This window comes from Musca autumnalis, unplaced genomic scaffold (assembly GCF_047663935.1).
Source record: "Musca autumnalis isolate F117 unplaced genomic scaffold, ASM4766393v1 scaffold_1, whole genome shotgun sequence".
Classification (NCBI taxonomy): domain Eukaryota; kingdom Metazoa; phylum Arthropoda; class Insecta; order Diptera; family Muscidae; genus Musca; species Musca autumnalis.
In genome coordinates, this window is record NW_027411644.1 from 109,107,400 (window position 1) to 109,135,248 (window position 27,849).

The 27,849-nt window shown below is 36.9% G+C and overlaps 1 protein-coding gene across 19 annotated transcripts in view; it reads left to right on the forward strand.

The window, feature by feature from the left end:
• Positions 1 to 27,849, forward strand: part of myd (stromal cell derived factor mayday) — a 229,025-nt gene that overhangs the window by 108,100 nt on the left and 93,076 nt on the right. For 4 of the 19 annotated variants that reach the window (XM_073987698.1, XM_073987731.1, XM_073987671.1 and 1 more), the window contains 2 exons: positions 14,563 to 14,630; positions 25,511 to 26,793. In XM_073987698.1, the coding sequence (XP_073843799.1) occupies positions 26,225 to 26,793 (569 nt within the window). In that variant the 5' untranslated portion in view covers positions 14,563 to 14,630; positions 25,511 to 26,224. Of the gene's footprint in view, positions 1 to 14,562; positions 14,906 to 25,510; positions 26,794 to 27,849 lie in introns of those variants that run through there. The other 15 variants (XM_073987815.1, XM_073987766.1, XM_073987833.1 and 12 more) reach the window with 9 other exon arrangements.

Genomic DNA, 27,849 nt, shown 5'->3' on the forward strand with positions numbered 1-27,849 from the left:
CTTATGGGTGAACCCGCGGCACATATTAGCTCACTACCTTTAACGGATGTTAAAGGCAGTTCCCCAGGTGACACCACGGGGAGGTCGGTGTCCACTTGAGATGAAAGAGGGACCAAGATAAATCCTGGGCTTTGCCATGTTAAAGCCGGTCAAGACCGTTGCTTGGTATCATTCATCCCCTACGTCACCCATTCTTTCATTCTTACTTAAATCATGTTCGAGTATGGGCTATGTCACTTGGGTACTTCCCACAGAACATTTAAAATATTTCGCAGTTTAGGGACATCGGCTAATAGTACGACAGTATAATTTTTTATCGGGGATAAGTCCATACTGACTGAGCTAATCACCCAACGGTCACATCACCCAACGTCATTTGCACATCATCAAAAGTTAAAATATTTAGGCTTAAGAACAGGTTCAGATCTTTTCTCAGTACTCATTCCAAGAGTAATGTTTTAGAAAAAGAACCTATACTGGATTTGCTTCTTTTCATTATCACGGTGCGCCTGAACTAACTTTGAATGAAAGGTGCTTACACTTGGGAAGTTTTTGCGGATTCCGAAACAACAATATTCATAGATGAGAAAAAACCGCGTATGTATGCGGTCAAAGGTCACATTTTTAATGTTTTTTAAGGTTCTGCTTGGAAACTGCAAGTTTGTTTTTTGCCACCGTGATGCAGCAGTATGTCCGCCCGCCTTGCGCCCTGAAGTTCAGTATTGTTGGTAACATTTTGTGAGTATTTTAGCCATGTATAACTTCTCTACAAGTCGTATCTTAGAGCAACGGGGTTGGGACTCGGCGATAAACCGTAGATCCCATATCATAGAGCTAATAATAATCGGGGTACACTCACGTTTCTGACTCGTCGTAAAGAGTTTTAATGACAACTTTTTGACAATTCAAAAATAGCTATTTTCTACCTCGCTTCTTCGGTCTATTTTCAAACCGAGGAGGATTTTAAATTTACCAACAGATTTTGTCTGTAACACACAACCCCATTGCCTCCCAAAATGTATGCTGAAACCGATATAATCATAAGTTTGGTTTATACACATAGCGTTTAAAAGAAATGCGTGGGGAAGGTACCCCACCTCCTCCGAAATTCATAAATATACATAACAACTACAAACATTAAGCTTTTGTTGCAAATTTGATGGAAATCGGAAATTAATTTCCAAACCGATACATTCGTAATTAATTTAAATATAGCCTTTTCCGAAATTCTACAAAATAAGTAGCCTGTTTTTACCGGGGCCATCACTGTACATTCCCTGCCAATTTCAGGAAAATCATTAAGTAGTTTTTGTAGAAAAGAGTAAAATAGAAAAAAGTGGGCGTAAAAGTGGGCGTGGTCAAATTTGCATAAAAACTTAAGTTGGGGTTTGACGAACATTTCAAAAAAATGAATTATCCAAATCGGTCCAGCCGTTCTCAACTGATGTCATTAACAACGAACGACATTTGATTTTTATTTATATAGATTTAAACTATAGATATGTTCTATAATCAAAATTTTTTACAAAATGCTGTTCGATAACAAACTTGTTCAAACAAGAGAATTGAGAAGTACTTGCAAGAACTTGCGAAGTTATCGAACAGACCTTATATGTTTTTAGAAACTTTCTTTGACATATTCCTTTACGGAACATTTTCTAAATGTATATTAAATTATACCCCTCGTGGCGTAATTGATCAATTATACCTTCTCCATATGTGGATAAAACTCCATTGAGAAGTAATTTTAAGTAATGTGAGTTTTAAGTAATCCCGAAAAACTCCGTGTTTTTTGGGATTTCAAGATCGCCATCCCTAATGCTAACTAACTGAAGCATAGCGAAACCTATCCCTGTTGGTAGTAGTTCGCAAACAGCTTTTGAGTCTGTGGCAGCTAGCCGGAATAGTGGAAAGACTATCACTTGAGGGCTAAAGTCTACTAGGTTAGGTTAAAGGATGAGTAGCTGTCGTAGTAAATAGCTACTATACTCGGTGACCTTATTGTTAATTATATTATCCTAATAGAGTGCCGATAGAAGTTCTAGTAAATATACATTGTGAACAGGGGGAGGTTATACACAAAATTTTAAGGAAGACATTTGACAAGAGAAGCAGACTTGTTTCCTCCATTCCGTCACCTTCAGATTTTGTGAGGGCTAGAAGAAGTTCAGCTGTCGCCGCTTTGCAGTGATGCAGGTTAATCTGTATAAAGCGAAGTGGTTGTTGCTTACGATCTTCTACTGCTTTTGGGCTAGTCGGAAGCTTAAGACAGTTTGCCCTTACGAGTCCATAAATATTCCTGTCCCTGAGTGTCTATTGAAACCTTACTGAAGCTGACCAGTTTTCATTAGCTGAAGGTCTGAAGATTGTTACAGCCTGTTCATGTATGCCGCACGAAAACTTGTACGAAAGGAAAGCAGTCACTCACTTCCGTCTAAAAAGGCGTTCATATATTTCGCAAACTATCGTGCGACTGTCGTTACGTATCCTATGAGAGCCAAATGAGAAATAAAAACAAAATCCGCATATACATACAAACATTGGAATATATGTGTTTTGTTTTTTTGAGAAAATAAAATGTGTCGGTATTTTGAATTATTTTATTTGATTGATTTCTTCAAAATAATGAATGAAACAGCCTTTAAAACGTATCTATAAAATTTTTATTTTGTTTCAAGAATGTGTTGCATAAATTTGTTTCAAGATTTTCGGTGTTACTCGCGAGTTTACGTTCTACTCGACAGATACAAAGCAAGTGAGTGATTTTGACATTCTCTTTCTACAAAAGACAGTCCTTTCGAAATACATAAACCCAAATTTACATGGAAAAGTGTGCGTTTATGTGTTATTTCGTATGGCTTGTCGGTCGCATAGATTCTCGTTTCGAAGGTGTTTACATGAACGGAAAATTATTTTTTTCCATTTCGGAAGCGCAAGAAACCTTTCGGTCGACATACATGAACAGGGTGTTAATCTGCATCCTTCCCAGAGTTTGCCAATGCCATTTACTGTGTTGACAAGGAATTCTAAGGATTCCTAAACTATTGGGAGTTGAACCAAGTGACCTTTTGCAAAAATCTTCCAAATAAAGATCTCAACAATTCTTTAGAACATTCTGAAACTTTAAAAAGCTTACTTCATGCTGTTTCAGTGGTATTTTGCATCATATCTTTTACAACACGTATTTCAAACACAGTTCACACCAACAGTTTATTCTCGCATTTCGGATTTCACCACATTATTGACATTTTTATTAAATCGTCGTTGAAAAATGTATTGAACACAACGGCATAGAGGCATTTTGCAACAATGACATGTTCTGAAGAGTTGTGTATTACATACCAGGGAATATTTTTCCAGAAGAAAATATTCGGAAAAAATTGACGGTTTTGGAGATACGGTACGAAATGTATAAAAATTGTGGAATTTTCGCATATATTTTGAAATTTGAAGCAATAAATGTAGTTTTTCGAGTTCATTATTTCTCCAAATATTTTATTCTTGCCCTTACCTATAAATTTGCTTCAGAGGTCAGAAGATGATTCGCATTGGTTTCAGAGATATAGCCCCGAATTTCTTTAAAAACTCAATATTTAACCATGTTTAGATGGGGCCATAAAATCCGAGCTGGATCTGACACAACAAAACCCAACTAGGGTTTCTTGTCGTTTGGGTCTGTACTTTCAAAAAATCCTCAGTTCGAATTGTTTGCACAAGATCACCATAAAATGTTGCACAGAGTAATCAGTTATATGTGTGGACGCCAGTCGTACATGGAATTCAGGAACAAGAAATCCAAGCCCCGTATAGTGCAAGAAGAAGTTCCCCAAGATGGAGTGATATCTCCGGAAATGTTTATCCTCTACCTCTCCTGTAATCCGCCACCTGCCGCCGGCATTGAGAACGTAACTTATGTCGATGATTGTACGATCTTGGCTTCAGGTACTTTCCATGATGTCATTTGTGAAATGCTGAACTCATATTTGTCTGATCTTACCACTTTTTCCACGCGAAAAATATGTAAATATCCGCCACTTAATCTTCGGCTCCTTTGTTCACCACATGGACATGGACCGTCTGCGGTGAGCTATGTGGCGCCACTTTGGTCCGCGAATATGAGTGCAACGCCATGGAAAAATATTCAAAACTGTCAGAATGCCGCCCTGAGAACTGCAGCAGAGTGCCTCCTGATGTCTTCAGTGTACAATAGGGTGGGGCGATTTGTGTGGAACGAAAAAAACCTTAATGGGCCCTTCGCGTTCTGATTCTTTGGATTGAACTGAGCAAAAAAATCCACTGGACCATATATCTACCGTGAAAATCGAGCCTCCCGATTTTGACTTTAAGTTTTTTATTGACGTTTTTGGATATTTTGGCATATAACAGCCAAACCATTGAGATTTTCGATCCACCACAAAGACAAAAATTGTAGCCAAGACAGTAAATAAAAACACTCTAATACATCGCAAAAGCATTGGAAAGCTCCTTCAGACAGTTTTGGCCTTGAGAATGTGCAAACTTTTCGGAAAATGCCGATAAATGGCATTGTACCATAAAATTTGACCAGAAAATTATTCAAGCGTTCTGATGCCAAATTCTATCGTGTTGGGATCCATGGACAACCAAAATGCCCTTAGTTCGTTTGGACCACTTCGTTTTATTTTTTTATAACGGTAAAAGTATTGAAAATCTGGGTTTCTTACATTTTTAAATTTAAACGGACATATCTTCTTTTTCTCACAACAAATTTCTATTGATCCTTCTTACTTTTAAAGGGGCGAATAATATCTTTCAAACAAAATATTATTTTTTAAATCGGCTAACAAATGGCTAAGTTATAGTGGTTTAAGTCTGCAAACCCCCACAAAAAAATGTAACTGAATTTCTCATAATTTTCAAAAATATTATGTTGTTTTGTTTTGTTTTGTTCAATATTTATTTTGAAAATTGTGAGAAATTCATTTATAGTTCTTTGTTGAAGGTTTCCAGACTTAAACCACTATAACTTAGCCATTTGTTAGGCGATTTAAAAAATAATATTTTTTTTGAAAGATATTATTCGCCCCTTTAAAAGTAAGAAGGATCAATAGAAATTTGTTGTGAGAAAAAGAAGATATGTCCGTTTAAATTTAAAAATGTAAGAAACCCAGATTTTCAATACTTTTACCGTTATAAAAAAATAAAACGAAGTGGCCCAAACGAACTAAGGGCATTTTGGTTGTCCATGGATCCCAACACGATAGAATTTGGCATCAGAACGCTTGAATAATTTTCTGGTCAAATTTTATGGTACAATGCCATTTATCGGCATTTTCCGAAAAGTTTGCACATTCTCAAGGCCAAAACTGTCTGAAGGAGCGTTCCAATGCTTTTGCGATGTATTAGAGTGTTTTTATTTACTGTCTTGGCTACAATTTTTGTCTTTGTGGTGGATCGAAAATCTCAATGGTTTGGCTGTTATATGCCAAAATATCCAAAAAACGTCAATAAAAAACTTAAAGTCAAAATCGGGAGGCTCGATTTTCACGGTAGATATATGGTCCAGTGGACTTTTTTGCTCAGTTCAATCCCAGGAATCAGAAACGCGAAGGGCTCATGAAGGTTTTCAAATCGCCCCGGCCTAGTGTACAATCTACATGAGGAGACAAAATTTCTTCCAGTACAGCAACACAGTAGTAGTTGTAGTACTTGCTCGGATGTTATCGTGAGCGTCATCCTAATAACCATATGACATGTCAGGAGGGATCTTCAGATCTAGAAAGTGAGGTCCAACATTATAAGAGAAAACCCCTGATCAACAAGCCTATCAAAAAGGTTTAATTAGCATTCACACGGATGCGGTCGCAGATGCCAACTATCGTGTGAATGCGGTCCTCGGAGAACATTCCCCATCTATCGCAACTGTGGAGCGTCAGCTGCCACGACATACCAGAGTGTTTTTGGTTCAACGACGCTCTGTATGGTGCAGTCGTCCGAATTCCTATAGGGCAAGGATCGATGATGACACCGTGCAAAACATATGCCCAACATGCGGCAATTTCTCGCACGACACAATGCATCTTTTCAACTGTCCTACAAACCTACTCAACTCCAGTAGAACTGTGGTTACATTCCATTGAAACAGCCACATTCCTAGAACATGTGGTAGACCCAGAACCAGATTAAGCTGAAAGAAGATCATACAAGCCTTTGGCGCTATTAAGGTCGATTTTGATGTGGAACTCAACTTGGTTTCTGCGGACATTGTGATGAGAGAGAGAGAGAGAGAGCTAGTTAAGATCAGGATTTTTCTCAGGCAAGAGAAGGTATCTTAATATGAATTTGCTTACCACCTTGAGATTAATCCTGTTTAACTTACCCTCTCACATTTAGTTGGACGATGGTTCCCTACCGAATTACTTTCTGAGGTAGTCCAACAATCTATGGTAGGCCCTCTTGTCGGCCTGGCCAACCGATTTGTAACGCTAGTCAATGGTGGAGAATATACTCGCCCAAAGCATTGTTCAAAGTTGCTTTCTCAATAGTATCCTGCTTCGAATGACTAGTTCTATCGGCCAGTGGCGATGAACGGTCTTCTGGGTTTCCTATGAACCTGACTTTAAGGGGTTAGTGCATTGCACCGAAGCCTATTTTTCGACGACTACAGTTGATGGAATGACTGTGGTAAGTTCGTCATCAGACAAATTGTCCTCGGCCTAAGCAGAAACACTACCCTGACTGAGACTTAGATCCACTGTCTGCTCCAGAAGTGCTAGTAGTTGTCTGCGTTGCTCAGATAGCCTTTCTTCAACAACTACTTCTTCTAAAGTGGGTACCCCTTTTCCGTCCTCACCCGGATTAGGTGTCCCGTCGACATTAAAAAACGACTCATAAAAAATCCATGTTTATGAATTCCTTAAAAAAATATTTTTTACAAAGTCAAAATCAGAGGCTCCTTTGGAAATAATATTCCTTTAAATTTATTCTGTTGGGAGTTGAAAAACATTTTTAAATTCCCAACTTTTATTGTCGTTACATTTTCCTTCTTATTGATATTCTTATGCTTACCACTTCTTCTTCTTTATTTACTCATCCGTTATTCGGATATTGGTGATCGTACAATAATATTTCAATGATACATATATGATACCAAGTATATATTTATAATTATTTGTTGTTACACAATGATGTTCAGCTCCCTGTTCTTAGCGGCTTGTAAAAGTGTGTATTCATCATTATAGCCGGTCCATGTCTGGATATTTTTGAGCCAGGTTGTTTCTTTTCTACCTCTTCCGCGCTTTCCGTCGATTTTTGCCTTAAGGATTGTTTGTAGAATCTTGTATTTATTATTTCTAAGTATGTGTCCAAGGTATGAGACTTTACGCTTTTTTATTGTTGAGATTAGCTGTCGGTTCACATTCATCCTTCTAAGTACTTCGTCATTTGATATTTTTGAAGTCCAGGGTATTTTCAGTACTCGTCGGAATGTCCACATTTCAAAAGCTGCCAATTTTCTTTCATCGGACATTTTAAGTGTCCAGACTTCGGAAGCATATAAGAGGACTGACCAAACATAGCACTTGATAAATCTTATTTTTGTTGTCACATTTATGTCGTGACTTGTTAATACTTTTTTGTGTTTAAAAAAGGCATCTCTCGCTATTTCTATTCGGCTGTTAATTTCTTTTGAGTAGTCCCAACGGTCATTTATTAGTACTCCCAGATATTTAAATGTGTGTACCCTCTCGATTTCCGTTTCCTTTATAGTAAGCTTCACGTTGCGATAGTCGTTTTTTCTGCTTACTATCATGTATTTAGTTTTTTTTCATATTAATTTTTAACCCATACTTTTCACTTGTGAGTGCCAATTTTTCTATAAGTTTCTGTAGACCTGATATGCTCTCAGCCAGTAGTGTGGTGTCGTCTGCATATCTTATATTATTCACAATATGTCCATTTATTTTTATTCCAATATTTCCTCCATCTAGCGTTTCTTGAAATATTTTTTCCGAGTACACGTTGAATAGTAATGGGGACAGTATGCATCCCTGTCTAACTCCTTTTGAGATAATAATTTCATCACTTTGTTCACCATTGACGTCGATTCGTGCTTTTTGGTTCCAATACAAATTTTTAATACATCGTAATTCTTTTCCTTGTACTCCGATAGATGTCAAAATGTTCATTAATTTATCATGGTTAACCGTATCGAAGGCTTTCTCATAATCGATGAAGCAGATGAAAACATCTTTTTGGGCTTCTCTGCATTTCTGGACTAAGACTTGTAAACAGAATAGAGCTTCTCGGGTACCCATCCCTTCCTTAAACCCAAACTGCGTTTTTCCCATAGCATGTTCGCACTTGCTATATATTCGTTGATGTATTATTTTTAGGAATACTTTCAGTACGTGACTCATTAAACTTATTAATCTGAATTCACAACATCGTTTTGCATTGTTTTTCTTGGGAATGGCTATGAAAGTAGATTTGAGCCAATCTTCTGGATATTGTCCAGTGTCGTATACATGGTTGAAAAGGGTGATGAGGAGTTCTTTATTGCTGGAATCTATTAGCTTTAAGACTTCAGAGGGTATTTCATCAGGTCCTGTGGCTTTTTTATCTTTTAGAGCTTGTACTTCTAATCTTGTTATTGATGATCCAACTAGATAATTGCTTAAATTATTCTCAAGAGGTGCTCGCTGCTCATCCGTGAAAAGTTTTTCTATATAACCTTTCCATATAGTCTTTCTTCCCTCCATATCAAACACTGCTTTATTATTATCATTAAATATAATTGCACTTGTCTTTCTTCCATACGTCCCCGCAGATTCCTTTATCTTTTTATGTAGGTTAAAGTCGTCATGTATGGACTGTAGAAATTCAATTTCTTGACATTTTCTATTGAGTTGGTCATTTTTTGCTGCGCGGATTGCCGATCTTATTTCATTGTTTATTTCCCAGTACCTTTCATAATTTTTATTTTTATGTCTACTTCTTTCTTCCCGAAGTTCTCGAATTTCGTCTGTTATCCAGTCTTCAGTTCTTGCCATTGATCGGTTTCCCAGGATGCTTTTAGTTACTGTGTTTATAGTAGTTTTTAGGTTGTTCCACAGTAGATCCGGATTGTCTTCCTTGATGCTTTCTAATTCTCCATTGATTTGATGTTGCAGTTGGTTTTTTATGGTAGGATCGCTAAGTTTTCCGATATCGATTTTTGGCTGGGTTTTCTTTTTTCGTATAAGCGCGAGTTTGAGGCGCAGTTTTGAGACCAATAGATTGTGGTCTGTTGGAACATCTGCACCTGGATATGTTGTACACTTGGAAACACAGGAGTTATATCTTTTGTTTATCAATATATAGTCTATTTGATTTCTTACTATATGTCCATGGCTGTCTTGCGGTGATTTCCATGTGTATAATCTCCTGGGGTGTAGACGATAAAATGTGTTCATGATCTTCATATTGTTTTCTTGGCAGAATTGGATAAGTCGGTCACCTCTTTCGTTTCGGTCTCCAAGACCATATTTCCCAGTGATGTCTTTAACTTCATCGTTACCAACCTTCGCATTAAAATCACCTAGTATAATATTTATTTCATGACTTTTTGTCATTCTTAATAGTTGCGAAATGTTGTTATAGAATTCCTCGATGTCATTGGCATTTGCATCGCATGTGGGAGCATAAATTTGGATTATGTTGATGTTTATTGGTTTTGCCATTATTTTGAGTAGGATGACTCTATCTGATAGTGGAACATACCCAGTTACGCATGAGGCTATGTGGTTTTTTACAATGATACATACTCCATTTCTATGAAGGCCGCGCTGATTTCCTGAGTGGTAAACAGTGACATTTTCTGATCTAAAATCACAACTGTCCTTCCACCATGTTTCGCTAACACCTAATATGTCTATTTTAAGACGATTCATTTCACTGATGGTGTTGTTCAGTTTTCCAGTTTCATAAAGACTTCGGACATTCCATGTCCCAATTGTTAATTTTTGTTTGGTTTTACCTCCGGGGATTCTTAGCACCCTCTCTTGGCCGGAGACTGAGGGCCGTGTATTTTGCGTTGTATTGTTCATGTTGTACGATTTTCAAGGGATGTTACTTCAGTGGTTTCCCGTTGCCTTCTGAAGGGTTTATAGTTATCCGTCTACATATTCAGCCGCTCCAATGGAGTACAGACGCTGTTTGCTGCCGCCGAATCTCGATCAGACGCTGCCTTTTTCCTTTTATTTTTGGTTCGCCCCACATATTTTATTTTTGCGGTACCCGTCATATCTGATGAGCTTTCCCCTATCCACCACCTGGGGAGGCGTCCGATGGGAGAAAAAAGAAAAAAAAAAACTCCGCACGGAATGCTTACCACTGCTTTTGTTGTTGTTTGTTTGCTGAAGTCCTTGTGGCGGCAGATAATATTTGCTTAACAAATTATTACATTATTTTTACCATATTGCAATTGTTGTTGTAGTTTTGTGGTTATTGGCGCCTGCTTTCATTACTGCCTCTGCTCCTTTGTCATATTTTGTTTGCCAAAAAGTCCTCGTTGATGTTTTTGTTTGTGTTTCGTTCAGGCTTCTTGTGTTGCTGTTTAATTACATTATGTTGTCGTTGATGAGCTGCTGTCTTAATGGTGGATGCTGGAAACTTTAACGTTCAACATGAGCAGCTGCTAATTGGCTTTCTTGTGCAACTCGTTCGTTCTCCTCTTCGCTGATGTTTGTTTTGTGTTCGTTCTTTATCCACTGCCTAATTGGACTTTGTTATTTTGGTTTTGGTTCGAGATTTTGTGGCGATAGTAGGAGGTGGAGGATAGTTATGTGAGTTTTCATTCTTGTAGGGAGATTTTAGACTTTTTGTTGGAGAATTTTCATTATGGGGGAGATCCAGCCTTGATGTCCAGATAGTAGAAGTCGTATATCATGTTAGACGATTTGCTGTTTTAATCTCTTCGCTGGCTAGTAGCTCTACCCCCATTTTGGTAATGGTAATGGCTTAAGATAAGTCTGGCAAAGAAAAAAAGTTTAGTTCGCTGAACATTGTTGAAACTTTAAGCCTTGCTATGGTTGTTGCTGCATTTTTGTGATGCTGTCTGCCTGTTTGTCGCTGCTAATTGCTGTTCATAATTCACTTTCATGCATTTGTGCAGCTATTGTTTAGCTTGGCCTAATCGCTGTTCACTTTGTTTTTCCTGTTCTCCACTGCCGCTCTAGCTGTTGCTGTTACTCTAGCTCTGTTTCCGTTTGTAGTTTAAAATTTACCGTAAAGCAACTATGACAACCTCGTTGATATTGTTGCCGTTGTTGTTGTTGTTACTACTGCTGCTATTACGTCCTCCAACATCTTTTCTTATTCATTCGCAAAAATACAAATGTCGTGACTAAAATCCTTGTGTGTTTAGAACGAAGGGGAATTCTGATGATATTTTTTCGTGCCAGAGCTTGTTACCATTCATCCATCTTCCAGTTGAAGTACAAAAGGAAACATAATGGGAAAAACTTTTTCATAACAACAATGCAAAAGACATTCGAGAAGGAGAAGAAAGGCAAGAAGACGAAAAAAGTGAAAACTGCATTTCCAAATGGTCAAAATGAGGGTTAGATGGTTGGCACTGGTACACAAGAATCATTTGCGAAAATAATGCAGAGCACACCGAAGCCAAGTTGAAATAATCATAAGTTTTCTTCAAGAACAAATAGCAGCCAGAAAAGCTCCCTTGTTTGTTGGCCAAAATATCTGTCACTGCAGTATTTTTGAAGAGGTTGCGGAATGACGATGATGCTGATGTTGCAAATGTTATTTATTATGTCGAGTTTTTTTTGCCTAGCGACAATTTGGGTAGGCAATTAAAAACTTTAAAATTGTATTTATTTAAGAAGTTATCGTGGATTAAAGGAATCTCAAAAATCGTGGATTTAAAAATAAATTCAATAATCGTGGATTTTTTAAAAACAATTTTTTTAATAATCGTGGATTTAAAAAAAACATTAACCGTGGATTAAAAAAAATATTTTTTCAATAATCGTGGATTTTTAACAAATTCTTTTTCAATAATCGTGAGTTATTAAAAAATATTTTTTAAGATAATCGTGGATTTTTTATAAAAGTATTTTTTTATTAACCGTGGACTTTGTAAATATATATATATATATATACTTGCATTTGTTAAAAACAAATTTCTTCAATAATATTTTATCAATAGTGTATTTTTTTAATATATTTTTTTTTTGATTTTTTATCCGCTATTATTGAAAAAATATTTTTTGTAAATCCTCCATTATAGAAAAAAATATTAAAAAAATACACTATTGAAAAAATATTATTTATATTTAAAAATATTTTTTTTATATTTTTTTATTTTATATTTATTTTAAAAATATTTTTTACGATAATTGAAAAAATATTTTTTAAAAAAATTCTCGATTATTGAAAATATATTTTTTTTAATCCTCGATTATAGAAAAAAATATTAAAAAAATACACTATTGATAAAATATTGTTGAAGAAATTACTTTTTTTAACAAATTTTGTATTTTTTATTTTTGTATTTTTTTTACAAAGTCCACGATTATTGAAAAATACTTTTATAAAAAATCCACGATTATCTAAAAAATATTTTTTTTTAAATAAATCACGATTATTGAAAAAGTATTTTTTAAAAATCCGAAACACATTTTTTCAATAATGGGGGATTTTTTACAAAAATCCTTTTTTTAATAATCGTGGATTTTTAACAAATATTTTTTTTAAATCGTCTATTTTTAAAAAATATTTGTTTAATACTCATGTTTTTTAAAAAATATATTTTTCAATAATCGTGGATTTATTAACAATTTTTTTTCAATAATTTTGGATTTAAAAAAAAAATTCCAATAATCGTGGATTTAAAAAAATATTTTCTCAATAATCGTGGATTGTTTAAAAAATATTTTTTCAAAAATCGTGGTTTTTTAACAAATATTTTTTTAAATCGTCAATTTTTGACAAATATTTGTTCAATACTCATGAATTTTTTAAAAAATATTTTTTACAATAATCGTGTATTTTTTAAAAAACAGTATTTTTTTAAAAAAAAATCCACAATTGTTAAAAAAGTATTTGTTTAAAAAATCCACAACTGTTGAAAAATTATTTGTTTAAAAAATCCACGATTATTGAAAACATATTTTTTTAAAAAATATGTTTTCAATAATCGTGGATTTTTTAAAAAATATCTTGGATTTTTTCCAAAAAAATATTTTTTCAATAATCGTGAATTTTGTAAAAAATGTTTTTTAAAATAATCGCGGATTTTTAAAATAAATCTTGGATTTTTAAAAAATAAGTCTTGGATTTTTATAAAATATTTCTTACAATAATCGCGGATTTTTAAAAAATAAATCTTGGATTTTTATAAAATATTTTTTACAATAATTGTGGATTTTTTAAAAAATATTTTTTCAATAATCGCGATTTTTTAAAAAATATTTTTTCAATAATCGTGGATTTTTTTTATTTTTTTTTTACAATAATCGTGTATTTTTTAAAAAAAATGTTTCTTACAATAATCATTGATTTTTTTAAAAATATTTTTTACAATACGTGGATTTTTTAAACAAATATTTTTTCAAATAATCGTAAAATTTTGGATTTTTTAAAAAAAAAATATTTTTTTAAAAACTTTGGATTTTTTTAAAAAAATATTTTTTCAAAAATTGGAATTTAAAAAAATATTTTTTCAATAATTGTCGAGTTTTTAAAAAAATATTTTATCAATAATCGCAGATTTTTTTAAAAAATACTTTTTCAGTTATCGTATATTTTTTAAAATATATTTTTTCAGTAATAGTTGATTCGTTGAATCGTCGATGCGATATAAAGCTTTCAGTAGATTTGCAGAACAATTGGGCGTCTCCTCATGTCAAACCCAAACCCATCCAAACCACCATCTAATGGATAAGTCTCCCCAAAACAAAAGTTAAAATTTTATCCTCCCTCTCTCTCTCTCTCTCTCTTCCTTATAATTCCTAAATATGTTTTCCTGCAAAAAGCGTTCATGGTGGAATTTAATGCACATTCTTTAAAAGTTCCACTTCTATATTTCCACGGCATTCCATTGCCGTTTGTGTGCAATTAATTGCAATTTCCATTACCTATCCGGTATTTTGTTTTCATTCCTCTGCAATGTTTTATTTTTTATAATTTACTTACTTACACGAAAACTTAAATATATACGTACTTACATACAAAATTGTTGTGCAACTGAGAGTCGGAATTAATGAAATTATAAATTAAATAGACTCTGCTACTGACAGGAAGAAAAACTGGAAAAAGTTACTCAACGAATTCTTGGAAAGTTCAATGTTACGGAAACAGAGTGTTAAAAAAAATATTTTATTTTGACTGATGTAAGCGAAATTACATAAATTTTCATGGGAATCATAACTTATGTTATGTGTTTTGTTTTTGTGTGTAAAAGTATTAATGAATTTTAATTTTTTATTATTTCCCAAATGTTTATTAAATTCCATTAATATTACGTAATAAATTCTATTATTGAATTACACTGATTATTTGTTTGTTTTTCTTTTGTCTTTTCAGATTTTCTTCGCAGTCTCTCCGGGGAAATCAAATCAAATTCTTTAAGTTAATAAATCGAAAAGGAAAAAGTAAATAAATTAATCCCACTTAAAGGATGGAGTTACAAGTAACAACAGATGCCAGTCAAAATCGAATTAAAATTTAATCCTTTAAAATAATTGCACAAAAAATTGGATATTGAGAGGATTAAAAAACAAACATTTAATGTAGGAAAGAAAAAAGGACGAGAAAAGGACAAATGGTCCAAAGGTGAAAAAAACTTTGTGTATGAAAATAATAATGAAAAATGTATGATATTGTGACTTAATGTGACGATGACTGTGTTATAGGCGGTGTGAAAACGGTTAGCAGCTCAATATAACGATAGTCGGATTTGTGACAAATTCTAAAATAACAGGAACTAATATATTGATGCTCGCGTTATAGATGATAGGGTAATCGATATGACGATTTGTAGACACTCTGTAGATAATCGGGAAGATAAGTATTGATGTTTGAGACCTCAAATAAATTTAAAATAGTTTTCTGTCCAAAAGGAAGTATTCATACCCGTATAGCTAGCCTCTTGCAAGGACAATGCTTAAAACTTACGTCATCAGCAACACAAGGCGAATGAGAATTATTTCTTGCTATCGCCATTGATTATCTTAATTAGCAGTACAGTAATTGCCTTGAAGTGTACTCCGCAATACAGCTGTTGTGGTACTATCGGCGCCGAAGAACCCGGCGCACCTTGATTCACAATTCGATTTTTCTGGCCAAAACTCATATTTCTTGTCATCACAAGTTTCTTATTTAAATAGAGAATTCGAAAGTAAAATACCCGATCAGGCTATGGAGGATACATACTCTAATGGTTTTGAAGTAATGGTTTATGTTGGGACAAAATACGGTTCAGACAAGTTAAAGTTGATTTAGCCCTGTCCGTTCATCCGTCTGTCTGGCTGGTGCGTAAGATAACTCTCGAACGGATTAACCGATTTGGTCCAAACTTTGGATTTCGTAATACATACATATGAACCCACAATATCCCCGACATATTGGTTCAATGATATGGGACCTACTGTTGAAGAGAATTTTTTCATTGCTGAAATACTCAAGAAATGAAAGCCAGCATTACACTGAGTAGATTTGGTGTTCTGTTCAGGGATTGAACCGCAGACATTCTGAGTGCAAGACCGCAGCGCTTACTACTGCTTAATCTTGTAATATTTTGTCCAAATTTAGATCAATTTAGATGATGGTCCACTTCTTTGGGTCTACTTCTTCGGGTACCACTCTAACAAAAATTAAACGAATTTTTGCTAAAATTCGCACAATAAATCTCGAAGGGAGTAACTGATTTGCACATCGCAATGTTTCTTCGAGACATAAATGAGGTTCAAATATCGACAATATCGCTTCACTCCACACCCATATAAAATGTCCAACATTTTCACACTATTGCAGTTTAAGGATGTGTTTGGGATCGTTTTGATCTTTTTTGTTTTTTTTTAGTAGAAAGTAATAATCGCGTTCCTTATTACGATGGTACAACACCAAAGCTGTAAGAAACCCGCCCGTCACCAACCAAAATGATTGATAAGCACTATAACTTACGAATTGGATTCCGATTTGGACAAAACTTTGCACATCAAAATATTCTTCCTAATCCAATAAGGTCTTTATCGGTCAAATCATTCAGGTACTTCCCTCACCTGTCCGCCTGTCATAATGGCCCGGAAGTACTAAAAAAAATTAATGGTGAAAAACTAATTCTGGTGGGCACGATAACTAACGAATGGAGTGACCGACATTATCCAAATCTTTGCATACCGGAATATTTATACCCTCAGCATTTATGCTAACGAGGGTATATACATTTTCATACGGCACAGTGTCTTGAAATAACTTTAAATGGAAGGTGCTTACACCTGGAAAGTTTTTGCGGATTCTGACACTGCTCATAGATGAGAAAAATCAAAAAACAAAAAAAAAATCGCCGGAGCGCTTTTTAAATAAATCGCGATTCAAGTTGACATTTTAATGGTTTTTTTAGGTTTTCACGATTTTGCTTGGAAAGTCCTATAGAAATAAGACAAAAGAAAATGTTGTAGCTATGAAAATTCTCTACATGATTGTCATTTATAATAATTTCGTAGGTTTTACCGTTATTGAGATATTGAAGTTCAAATTGGGACAATGCATTGACAATGTCATGACTGCAATTTCCCAACATAAACTTATATATCTCGTAAATGGTACAACCTAGGAAAAAATACGAAAGCCAATCTTGTAGAGAATTTTCACGCAAATCGTGAAGAACAAAAAAGCTAAAAATGTGACCTGAACATCTATATATCTCATAAATTTTAAAACCTATGAACAAATCATAACGGTCATTCCTCTAGTGAATTTTCACAGCTACAACATTTTCTTTAGCTCCATTTCGATAGGACTTGCGGTTTCCAAGCAAAATCATGAAAACCTAAAAACTCCTAAAAAATTCAACTTGAATCGCGATTTATTAAAAAGCGCTCCCGCGATTTTTTTTTTTTTATTTTTCTCATCTATGAACATTGTAGTTTCAGAATCCGCAAAAACTTTCCAGGTGTAAGCACCTTCCATTTAAAGTTGCTTCAAGATCACCGTGACGGGCAAAATGTGCCTCATCGAAATAATGGTTTTAGCGCCAAGTATGTTTCAGACAATTTGGAGTCGATTTAACAATGTCCGTCCGTCTGTATGTCTGTCCGTCTGTCTGACTGGCTGGAGCGCACGATAACTCTCGAACGGAAGAACCGATATGGTCCAAATTTTGGACCATATTGGTTCACTCCCTAGGGTACCTCTCTCACAAAAGTTCAAAAATGTTCGGAAAAAATGTGCGCACGATAACTCTTGAAGGGTCCACACTTTGCACGTCGTGAAATTTTTACCAGACACAGATGACATTTCAACATAGACTCTATCGATCCACTCCTTCGGGTACATCCCACACAACATTTTAGAAAAGTTCAGGACCTGCTCTCGAATCGCTTTGATTTTTGTTTCAACTACTTGTATTCGCCACCCCTCCATTACGACAGTACAAGTTTCATTAGGGGCAAGTCCATTCTTCCTGAGAAAATGGTCCGAAAACTGTAAAAAAACCTCTATGTGCAGTGGTTGCAGCGCTCGATAACTCTCGAACGGATCTGCCGATTCGATACAAAATTTGGCGTTCATAAAATTTTGTCCAATCATAGTATAAGTTCGAAGATAGGCCATATCGGTCCGCGCCTTCAGGTACGTCCTTCACAAAAGTTCAAAACTTTTAGCTTAAATGGGGCGTACGACAACTCTCAAAGGCAGTAACCGATTTGATCCATACTTCTCATATCGTAATATCTCTACAGGGCATAGATCAGGTTTGAATATGGACTATATAGGTTCACTCCTTCGAGTACCTCCTACACAAAATTTGGAAAATGTGCAGTGCCTACCCTTGAATCGTTTCGCTTCTTTTTGTAACAACTTGTATTTGCTGCCCCCTTTACGACAGTACACGTTTTTTTCGCTTTTGTTGGAACAAAAATAGATATTGTTTTTTTTTATCAACAAAAATACCATCATTTACTCCATAGTCCGGTCAAAATAGACATTGAAATAGCAAAAATTCCCACAAAGCTGAATTTTGGTGGAGAGCTAGGGTTTGCCATTAGAAGCAACGTCCTAAAAGTCCCCATCGATTCCATGTGTGCAAAAAAAATTATTCGGGGTCAAAGGTCAAAATTTAAGGGTTTTTAGGTTTTCGGATTTATTTTTTGAAAACGGTTGATCTAATTAAAAAGTGACTAAAGTAAATATTGTAGACAGAAAAATTATCTACAAGTTCGACCCTTATAATTTTTTTCTTAGAAGGAACCATTCTTGAGATATAGCTGCTTCAAAAAACACATGATTTTTATGCACTTATAAGGGAAATATGCACATATTCAGACGAACCGGCTAAAATAAGCGAAGTAATCGGGTCTGTCCCCCAAAAAATATATATTTTCTTGAAGAGCGAAACTATAGCTATCTTCTAAAAAAAATTCCAACAAAATCGGAGTGTGTTTAGTAGAGTTATTCAATGTAAGAGTCATTTTATGCAAAAATAGCCCATTTAACCCACATGTATAATCGAAAGCCCAACGGGAACGACCCCAACGAAAACTCTCCGATTTTTTTCAAGTTTTGTCCGAAGGTAGGGTTTGTAGCGCTGATTACGGAAATGTATAATTTTCAACGGTTGCGGATCCGGTTCGCCGGTTATTCGACCCGAAAGGCCAAATTTAAAAACCGGGTTAGACCCGGTTCTACTAAACCGATTACTGCAAAGTGGATATCGTTTGAAAGCTTACGGAAGTATCTAACACATAGTGTCGTTACTTTAACCGGTTCGCCTCATAATGTACTTACGCGGCTAATGTTTTATTTGACTTTAGATCGAGATATCTCGAAAATGGTAAGTCTTTTTTAAGAATCATAAAGACCAATCTTGTAGACAATTATTGAATCTACAACTTTTACTTTAGCGGGCTTTTGCTAAGTATTACCGTTTTTGAGAAAAATTAAAAAAGCTGAATTATGCCTCCAAAAATGACCTTTGACCCCGAATAACTTGTTTTGCACACATGGGATCGATGGGGACTTTTAGGACGTTGCTTTTAATGGCCAACCCTAGCTCTCCACCAAAATTCAGCTTTGTGGGAATTTTTGCTATTTCCCCCTTATACGCATGTCTATTTTGACCGGACTACCAAACAAACAGAACAACAACAACATGCGAAATTCCTTACCATTGTAAAAATCATTGACAATACCTATGGTAGGAACTATGATAATGTAGAATTTTTTTGACAAGCGCAGAAAACCTGTTACTGAAATTTTAGATTTGATCGTATATAATTCTCTTATACACTTTCCACATAACTTTGGTATAAATGTCACGTATATTATTATGAGCATTGACGATAAAATTGTGGAAGAAAAGAGAATAATATTGTCCAGCAGACAAAAACTATTGTTGGATATGACAAAAACAATTGTTGTAATTAACGCGGAATCTAACAATATCATAACAATACATAATTTGCTCTTCGAATATTGTTGGATCAATCATATTTTTTTTTCTTTGCGTGTATGGCGTCATGTGTAGCGGCTGGAGCACAAGATTACTCTCGAACGTATTAGCCGAATCGGTCCAAACGTTGGCCTTCGGATCCCTTTGATTTTTTGTAACAACTTGTATTCGTTTTCCCCATTACGACGGTACATGTTTTTTCGGGAGCAAGTAATTACTTTTTTAGGTAATGGTCCAAAAGTCCAAAAAGTCTGGCGGTACCAACTAAACAGGGTAGTACGTAAGATAACCCTCGAAGGGAGAATCCGAATTGGTCCAAACGTTGTACATCGTATTATATAGACGTCAGAAGTACTTCTTTTCTTTAGGTCTGAGGCTGAGGGTATATCTCTGTCGGCTTAGCCGACCGATACATTTTTACTTTTCTCGGATTCTCGTGTCGAAATTTTAATCAAAATTAGTCATTGTAATCAAAACTACAGTAGGGGAAGCCAATACTGCCTGAGGTACGATCTCCGAATGTTCCAATATATAGGGCAACTTTAAAGCTATAAGTGCTTAGTAGACTGTGATGATTGGGTCTGTCAGTAAAATTAGGCCTTCTGTTTATGATACCTGCCCCACAAATGCCTAAAATTGTACGCTACAATCATCCAAAATTTATTTTGTCGCATACCCTATTTATTTTTAAAGTAGGGATCTGCTCATATGTCATTTCGGACAACCACTTCTGTCATTGTTTTTTTATACAGTCAAACACTTTTGATATATTCCTGTCGGCAAAGGTAACTGAGACTTTTGTACTTATATATTCTAATTACACTGTGGCACAAAATGGAACTCAAAGTGTGGGGGTGGAAAATTCCTTTTGGAGATGAAAGTCCTTGGTGAGTTTGTTAAGAACCCAAAAGGACATTTTGCCATAGGTCAAGTTTCTGAGATATCGCGTTATGAAATTTTTGATTTTCCCCCTATAATGCCTGATCTCTGTTTGGCGTTATTGTAGCGTTGTTTTGAGATTACATGTCATTAGTCAAATCGAATGGCGAATCTTTTTGTGGAATGGTCCTTTATTTCTTGAACCGTAATAAAAGTACCGCAAGATGAGATTTTTTAGCATTCAAAGATTCTAAAAAATTTTGCTCAGAAGATTTTATGTACGGTTCTCAATATTGCCCCGTTTTCATTTTCCTTTTTGACATATAATCGGTTTTGGTTCAGAAATAAACTTTGTTTTGTTTTACTGTCAGCTCCCTGACTCTGGAGTTGACTCGACGAAGCTCAACACGCTCATTTGATAATCCCGTCGCCTCTGCTGGGAAGTTTGGTCTTACTTTGGGAATATGGCGAGCGGTCGCTCAGTAATGATGTCTCGGAACTTCCTTTCCGATACCCGAACATCAGAAGCATTGTGCAGTTCTCTGAAGCGGTGATTGGTGGACTCTCTGAAACCTGGCCAATCAGCTTTCTTATGATTGACGAATGTGCGGAGTTCAGAGGTGGTGAAATCGGGTGTTTGCTTATGGAGACAATTATGGGGAGATGGTCTGATCCAAGGAAAATGACGAGCTGCCAGGTAACGTCATTTGTCAGACCCGGTGACACGATGGTTATGTCTTGCGAACTGTGACACTCTTCTCTAATTGACCGAGGAAAACGTAGAGGTCATTTCCAAGGGCCGAATGCCACATTAAAGTCCCCCAAGACCAGACAATCAATCCCACGGCGGCCGGTTCAATGCACCGGATTGACTCGGAGAAATCTTCGACCAGGGGCCGTCACTTCAACAAATTTGTGTTTGTGTTCGTGTATTCACCATGGGAGCGGCAATTTAATCTGGAATGCCTCCTCCGAGTTCTTCTCGTCCGTGCCGGGATAGAGATGAACCCCGGCCAGTAACGATCTGTTACGTTTGCCAGATTCGCATGCACCACATGTCAACAATGGTGAGATGTAATGGATGCATGGAATGGGTGTATTTTCGTGGGTGCTCTGGCGGTAGTAGCATCCGGGATTACAGTGATAGGTATGTTACTGATTGCAGCGTCAGTACATCGCCCAGTGCGTCTTCTACGTCGTCGTCTGATTATTCGTCGTCGTCGGAATACAAGACGCCCCAGCAGTATCCCCCAACAACAACAAATGCAGCATCTAACACCACAAGTTGTTATTCAACGGCCCGGAAATTCATCACTCCTGCAATTCAATTGCAACGGTCTCCGCAGTTGTAGATTTTATAAGTCGGAAAAACATCATGGTCGCCGCGATCCAAGAAACAAAGCTCACCGCCACCTGTAGCTTGCGTTGTGATGGATAAACGTTTTGCGGAAGGATCGCACAAGAAGCGGAGATGGAGGACTTGCATTCCTGGCACACCAGTCTGTCCAGTACTGACCTACATATCTCGCTTGAGCTTGTCTCTAGTGATCCATACATGGAATGTATGGGGGTAGCAGTAAAGAGTGGTACTGCCGAGGTAGAGCTGCTTAATGTGTACATACCGCCGATGAATAGCTGTGCCCGGCGTTATATTCCCGATATTAGTTCGCTTTTAAAGGGCAATAATCGTCTGGTGCTAGGGGACTTCAATGCTCATCACGAGCTTTCCGAGCATTCCGTAATAGGTTATGACCAAAGGGGTACAGCGCTGGCTGAGCAAATTGATAGCTCCACGTTTTGCACGGTGAATGAAGACGCTCCTACGAGGATTAGAGGAGACTGCCACAGTTCGCCAAATATCACCATTGTGGCACCAGGTCTGATAAATGACGTATCCTGGCAATACGTCATTTCCCTTAGTTCAGACCACCTCCTTGTCATCGTGTCCGTAAACAGACCACCCAATTTCATAACCTCTGAACGCCGTACTTTCCTGAAACATGGGAAAACTGATTGGCAAGAATTCAGAGAATTGTCCAATCACCGCTTCAGAGAATTGCCCACTCCCTCAGATCCTCGGTAGCTGAGAAAACTTTCCGGGACATCATCACTGCAGGAGCCGCTCGATACATACCTGCCGGTCGAATACCCGAAATAAGAGCAAATTTCCCAGCAGAGACGACGGGACTAGCAAATTAACGTGAAGAGCTTCGTCGTACGAACCCTGAAGACCCTAGAGTTAGAGAGCTTACTCTTGAAGTCAACAGGTTAGTGTGGAAAAAGTGGCTAGACAACCTGAAGCAACATTGGTGCAGGATTAAGTAAATTGTGGGCAACGGTTAAATCACTCTCGAATCAGGAAAAGAAGAATGACAGAACAGCAGTTACTTTCAACGGCGTAACAGTAACTCGCCCAAAGAGGTGAGCGTGTTATTTTAACAGTTCATAGAGCTACGCCGTATAAGAAGAGCCCTTCCAGCCGATTAGGTACCACCACAATTTACGATGAGCGATGTTGCAGATGCCACCCGAAACGCGAAATCACCCAATGCGTTGGGTCCACACCGAATATCGATGGTAATGCTTAAGCAACTGATGTCGCTCCTGTCGCCAGTAGCAAAGATCCTAGAGGCACTACTCCTCCCTACGTTGAGAAGCTGTTTTTCATATCCACACATATCAGTGGAGGACTGAACCAGATTTAATGGACAGGTTTCCTCCACCCAGGCACGTCAGGAGAGATCTTCATGATCTAGAGAGAGAGGTCCAAAGGTATAAAAGAAAACCTCTGGACCAACGAGTAGAGCTGGCAAACCATCGATATTCCCAACATTAGATATTTTCGATATAATGTTTTAAAATATCGATTGCTATCGATATTATCGTTAAGTTGTCATCACCATTAATTTGGAAATGAAAATGGCAGAAATGTCAATGATTTTCTTGAAATTTTGCACAAGTAGTTCATAGAAATGTGAGGGAGAATAAACAATTGCTTTTATTTTATAAAAAATAAAAAAAAATCATTTTACTTTACCGAAAAATGTGTACTTGTGACTACGGGCTTACTTTCTCACACACACATAACCGAAAAGTAGCGAAATTTCTATTTATTTCAAAGAATTGCAGGTTAGGGGTTTTTATTCCGATAATATCGATAGGTAAAACTATCTATCGATATTGAATTTTTAAATAACAATCGATATTATTGATAGTGCCATCGATTTTTTGCCAGCTCTACCAACGAGCCTATAAGACAGGCTTGGATAGCATTCACACTGCTATGGTTGCGCAGGCAGTACAGAGATACAGTGTGACTTGGAGACCACCCCCCATTCATCGCAGCAGAAGAACTGCAGCTGCCAAGGCAAACACGAGTGGTTTTAGCCCAGTTAAGATCCGGACGATGTAGCCGCCTCAATTAGTATAGGGCCCGAATTGACGCATCTGGGTTGGGACCACACGATACACTGAATTTGTTTAGCTGCCCAGCTAACCCCACTCATCTGTCTCCTGATTCCTTATGGACGCAACCAGTCCAGGTGGCAGAATTCTTGAATCTGGGTACAGAGGAACCTGATAATTGAAATAATACACGAACGAACACATTTGCGTTGCTACAACAACAACAAGACCAGACGATTAGGACCTTCCAAAAGCTTGCTAATGTTAGGCTTGTAATCTGAGATACATCTATTTCTCTGCGGAATGTATACGTTCAGCAACTCGGGTCAGGCTTAGGCGAGATAGGTCTGTATTGAACAAACTGGTGCAAAAGGAAATCTAGTCCCCCACCTCCAATTCTGGTGTGATCCTTTCTTAATACGCTGTAACCATCACAAGGCTGTAAGCAACAGTTGTTGTTGAGCTTGGTTTCCCGCACCGTCGTGACCTTGATCTTCTTCTGATTCATAAATTCCACTATTTCTTCGATCTTACCTTGGAGTCCATTGCAAAAAGGATGCATTTTCCGGGATTGGTTGCTGTAGAGGGGACTGCGGGAGAGTTTCGTAATCTGACGACGACTCACTGGGGGCTGGGTTCGCGCAGCATGTAGAAACATAGTCCATGTCGTAGTCCCTCGCGTGGACAAGTCCAGAGGAACCCCATAGATGAATCCACTTCTCACATCTATTGCATTTTACCGAAGTTTGGATATGGGTGAAAATGCAGATGTGGCAAACCGAGCACAAATATATTGGTCCTGGGGTTTCCTCCGTTCCGGCAGGTACCAAAAGAATACGGAGCAGGCATTCCGGGATATGCTGCACACCAGACCCACACTTTCTAATATTTCGATCTAAGTTTTTGGTTTCCTTAGTTTCAATATGTTTGCTATCGAATCCCATATAGAAATTAACAATCGGTGACGACAACACATTGGGGTTTTGGCCAGGAAAAACGATTTCTGAACCATTCTGCGCCGATGGATTGAGTGCGTAAAATGCACTTTCGTAGTTAAGAGTTCGTCTACAAATCGGGTATTTAAGCGTTTACTGTTGTCGTCTACATTAAGAGCCTTTATTGGTATTTTTCTTCGATTCATATATTATAGAGGCACCAAAATCAGTCATGAACTGTGCCAAATCAAAACCGAAACGTTTCTGGACATATGTACATCATTTACTTACTAGACCCTTAGTATACGACAGCTAGTATTTCACAATTTATCCGATCCGTAACTGTAGTTACGCAAACGATATGAAAGACGGATGAAAAGGATGTAAGTTCTCCATTTTAAAGCCAAATTGGTCCTTGGTTATTGTCTATCATCCCAATGTCCTGCGGAGAGAAAAGGTTACATCTATTATTTAGATTAATCAAAACTGTGGTTCAATATTATCTTATTTCTATTTAGCGTTCATTTACTAAGACTCTACGGCTAAGTTACTGACATCTAACCCATCACAAAACGCCTCAAGGTTATCGACAAGGTGAATTTAATATTTATGGATTCCCTTTTTTTGGCAAAATCTTTTCCAGAATCAACCATCACAACAAAATGAAACATAATTAAAATTAGCAAAACCTACCAACAAAGTCAAAATCCAATTCCCAAAAAATATATGACAATAATATCGACTTTTCTAGCATAAACTAAGAAGAAGCACATTAACAATGCACAATATTTGTGACTAATTAAAACATTACCATCTGACAAAGTTCAAAAGTTCAATCCATAAAAACATTACTGCTCATTCCCCAAACAAAGGAAACAAACGACAACGGAAACTTAATGGTCATTAACGCAAACTAAAGGCCATAACAAACTCAAACTCATCTCTACTTCATTTCATTCACTCATTTTCACGGCTATTGAAAGCGAAGAGAAAAGAATTCACAAAAAAATATCAACTAATTGACAAACGTCCTTTTCATACAACCAGCCAGCTATTCAGCCTGTCATTCAAACAACTGCAGCGCAGCAATAGCCAACGGCAGGCAGCATCATCACCAGCATAGCATCATCAGAAATTACAACACTAATTACGAAAATTGCCTGTATCCAGGGAATAACAGAGAAAAGTACCAACAATTTTGGACACCCAACTTTACTAACCAGCAACCGTGCCAAACTGCTGCTGCCTCTGCTACTGCTTCAGCTGCCACGTGGTCAACGGTGACATTGACCAGTGGAACAAAGTGAACGACAAAAGAACACCAACCAAAACGACGACAACAAAAAAAGCATTGCCCATGAAATTACTTTCTCTTCTGCTTGCCAGCAAACACACACCTCCACAACACCACAACAGCCGTAACATGTCCCTTTTAAATAAGTTAAGTAAAAAAATGCGCTGGTTGCGATGGTCAACGGTATTTGCCATTCTCTTTTATATGTTCTTCATTGGTGTGATATTGCATTCGACCACCTACAAATTACAGCATTCCTTGAAAAACAATCAACAGCATCGACATTCCAGTAACAACGACCAAATGCCAGAACACCATCACTCCCATAACCACCAACAGCCAAGCCATAATGATGAAGAATTTGCCTCACTCTATGATGATCTAAAGTCAGCCACACACCAAGCTGCAGGTGGAGGAAGCAGTAGCAATGTGTTAACGGATACCCTGGCAAGAAATAATGTGATGCCAGTGGCAGCAGCATCTCTGGCCTCGTCCTCATTATCCACAGTAACCAAAGCGGAGAAGAAAAGCTCTTCCTCCTCATCAGCATCATCGGTAGCATCACCGGAAACTGTGATACTGGTAGCAAGTTCCGCTAATGAGAAAAATATTTTGGAAAAGGCTTTTAAGAGGTAAGTCAAATGTATTTTTATGACAAATTTATTTTATACATACATACATATGTAGGTATGTATGTATGTGGCGGAAAGTGTGTTATCCACATATGTTTCGGATACAGTCATACAGTCGGTATATCCTGACTTGGATAACTGAGTTAAAAGGTGTTAATTTCTTGGCCAAATTTTATTTATGGCCTGTCAACGCAATTTCACTGATGCCTGCTGTGCTTTGATTTACATTATTTTCCAACTAAAATTGCTATGCAGAAGGTTGTCCTACTTTTGAGGGGTATACACAATGAAAAATTCACTATTTAGAAGGGATCAAGAGCTAGGTATTGACAAGGAGCTTATTACTAATGTCAAAAGTTAAAAAAATTTTGTCAAGTTGTCAAAAACTACCGAAAGGTCAATTTCTTTTAAACAGATGTCACTTCATTTTAACCAATAATTATCGACCAGAGGTCAATATGCAATGACAACAGGTCAATCAGTATTCATTGGCCAGAGGTCAAACAATAACCATTGCCCAGATGACAATATCCATTGACCAGAGGTCAATATCACTTGAACACCAGTCAACATTCATTGACCAGAGGTCAACATTCATTGGCCAGAGGTCAACATTAATTGACCAGAGGCTACATTCATTGACTAAGGGTTTAATACTATTGACCAGTGGTCAACATTCATTGACTAGGCTTTAATACTATTGACCAGAGGTCAATATATATGAAGTGACCAGAGGTCAACCAGATGTCAATATCCATTGACCAGACGTCAATATAAATTAACATGCATTATCTGGAGGTCAATATCCACTGACCAGAGGTCAATATATATTACAAAGTGGTCAACATCAATTGACAAGAGGTCTTTATCCATTGACCAAAGGCCTCTCTATCCACTGACCAGAGGTCAATATCCCCTTACCAGAGGTCAATATCCATTTACCAGAGGTCAATATCCATTGACCAGAGGTCAATATCAATTGACCAGAGGTCAATATCAATTGACCAGAGGTCAATATCAATTGTCCTAGAGATCAATATCAATTGACCAGAGGTC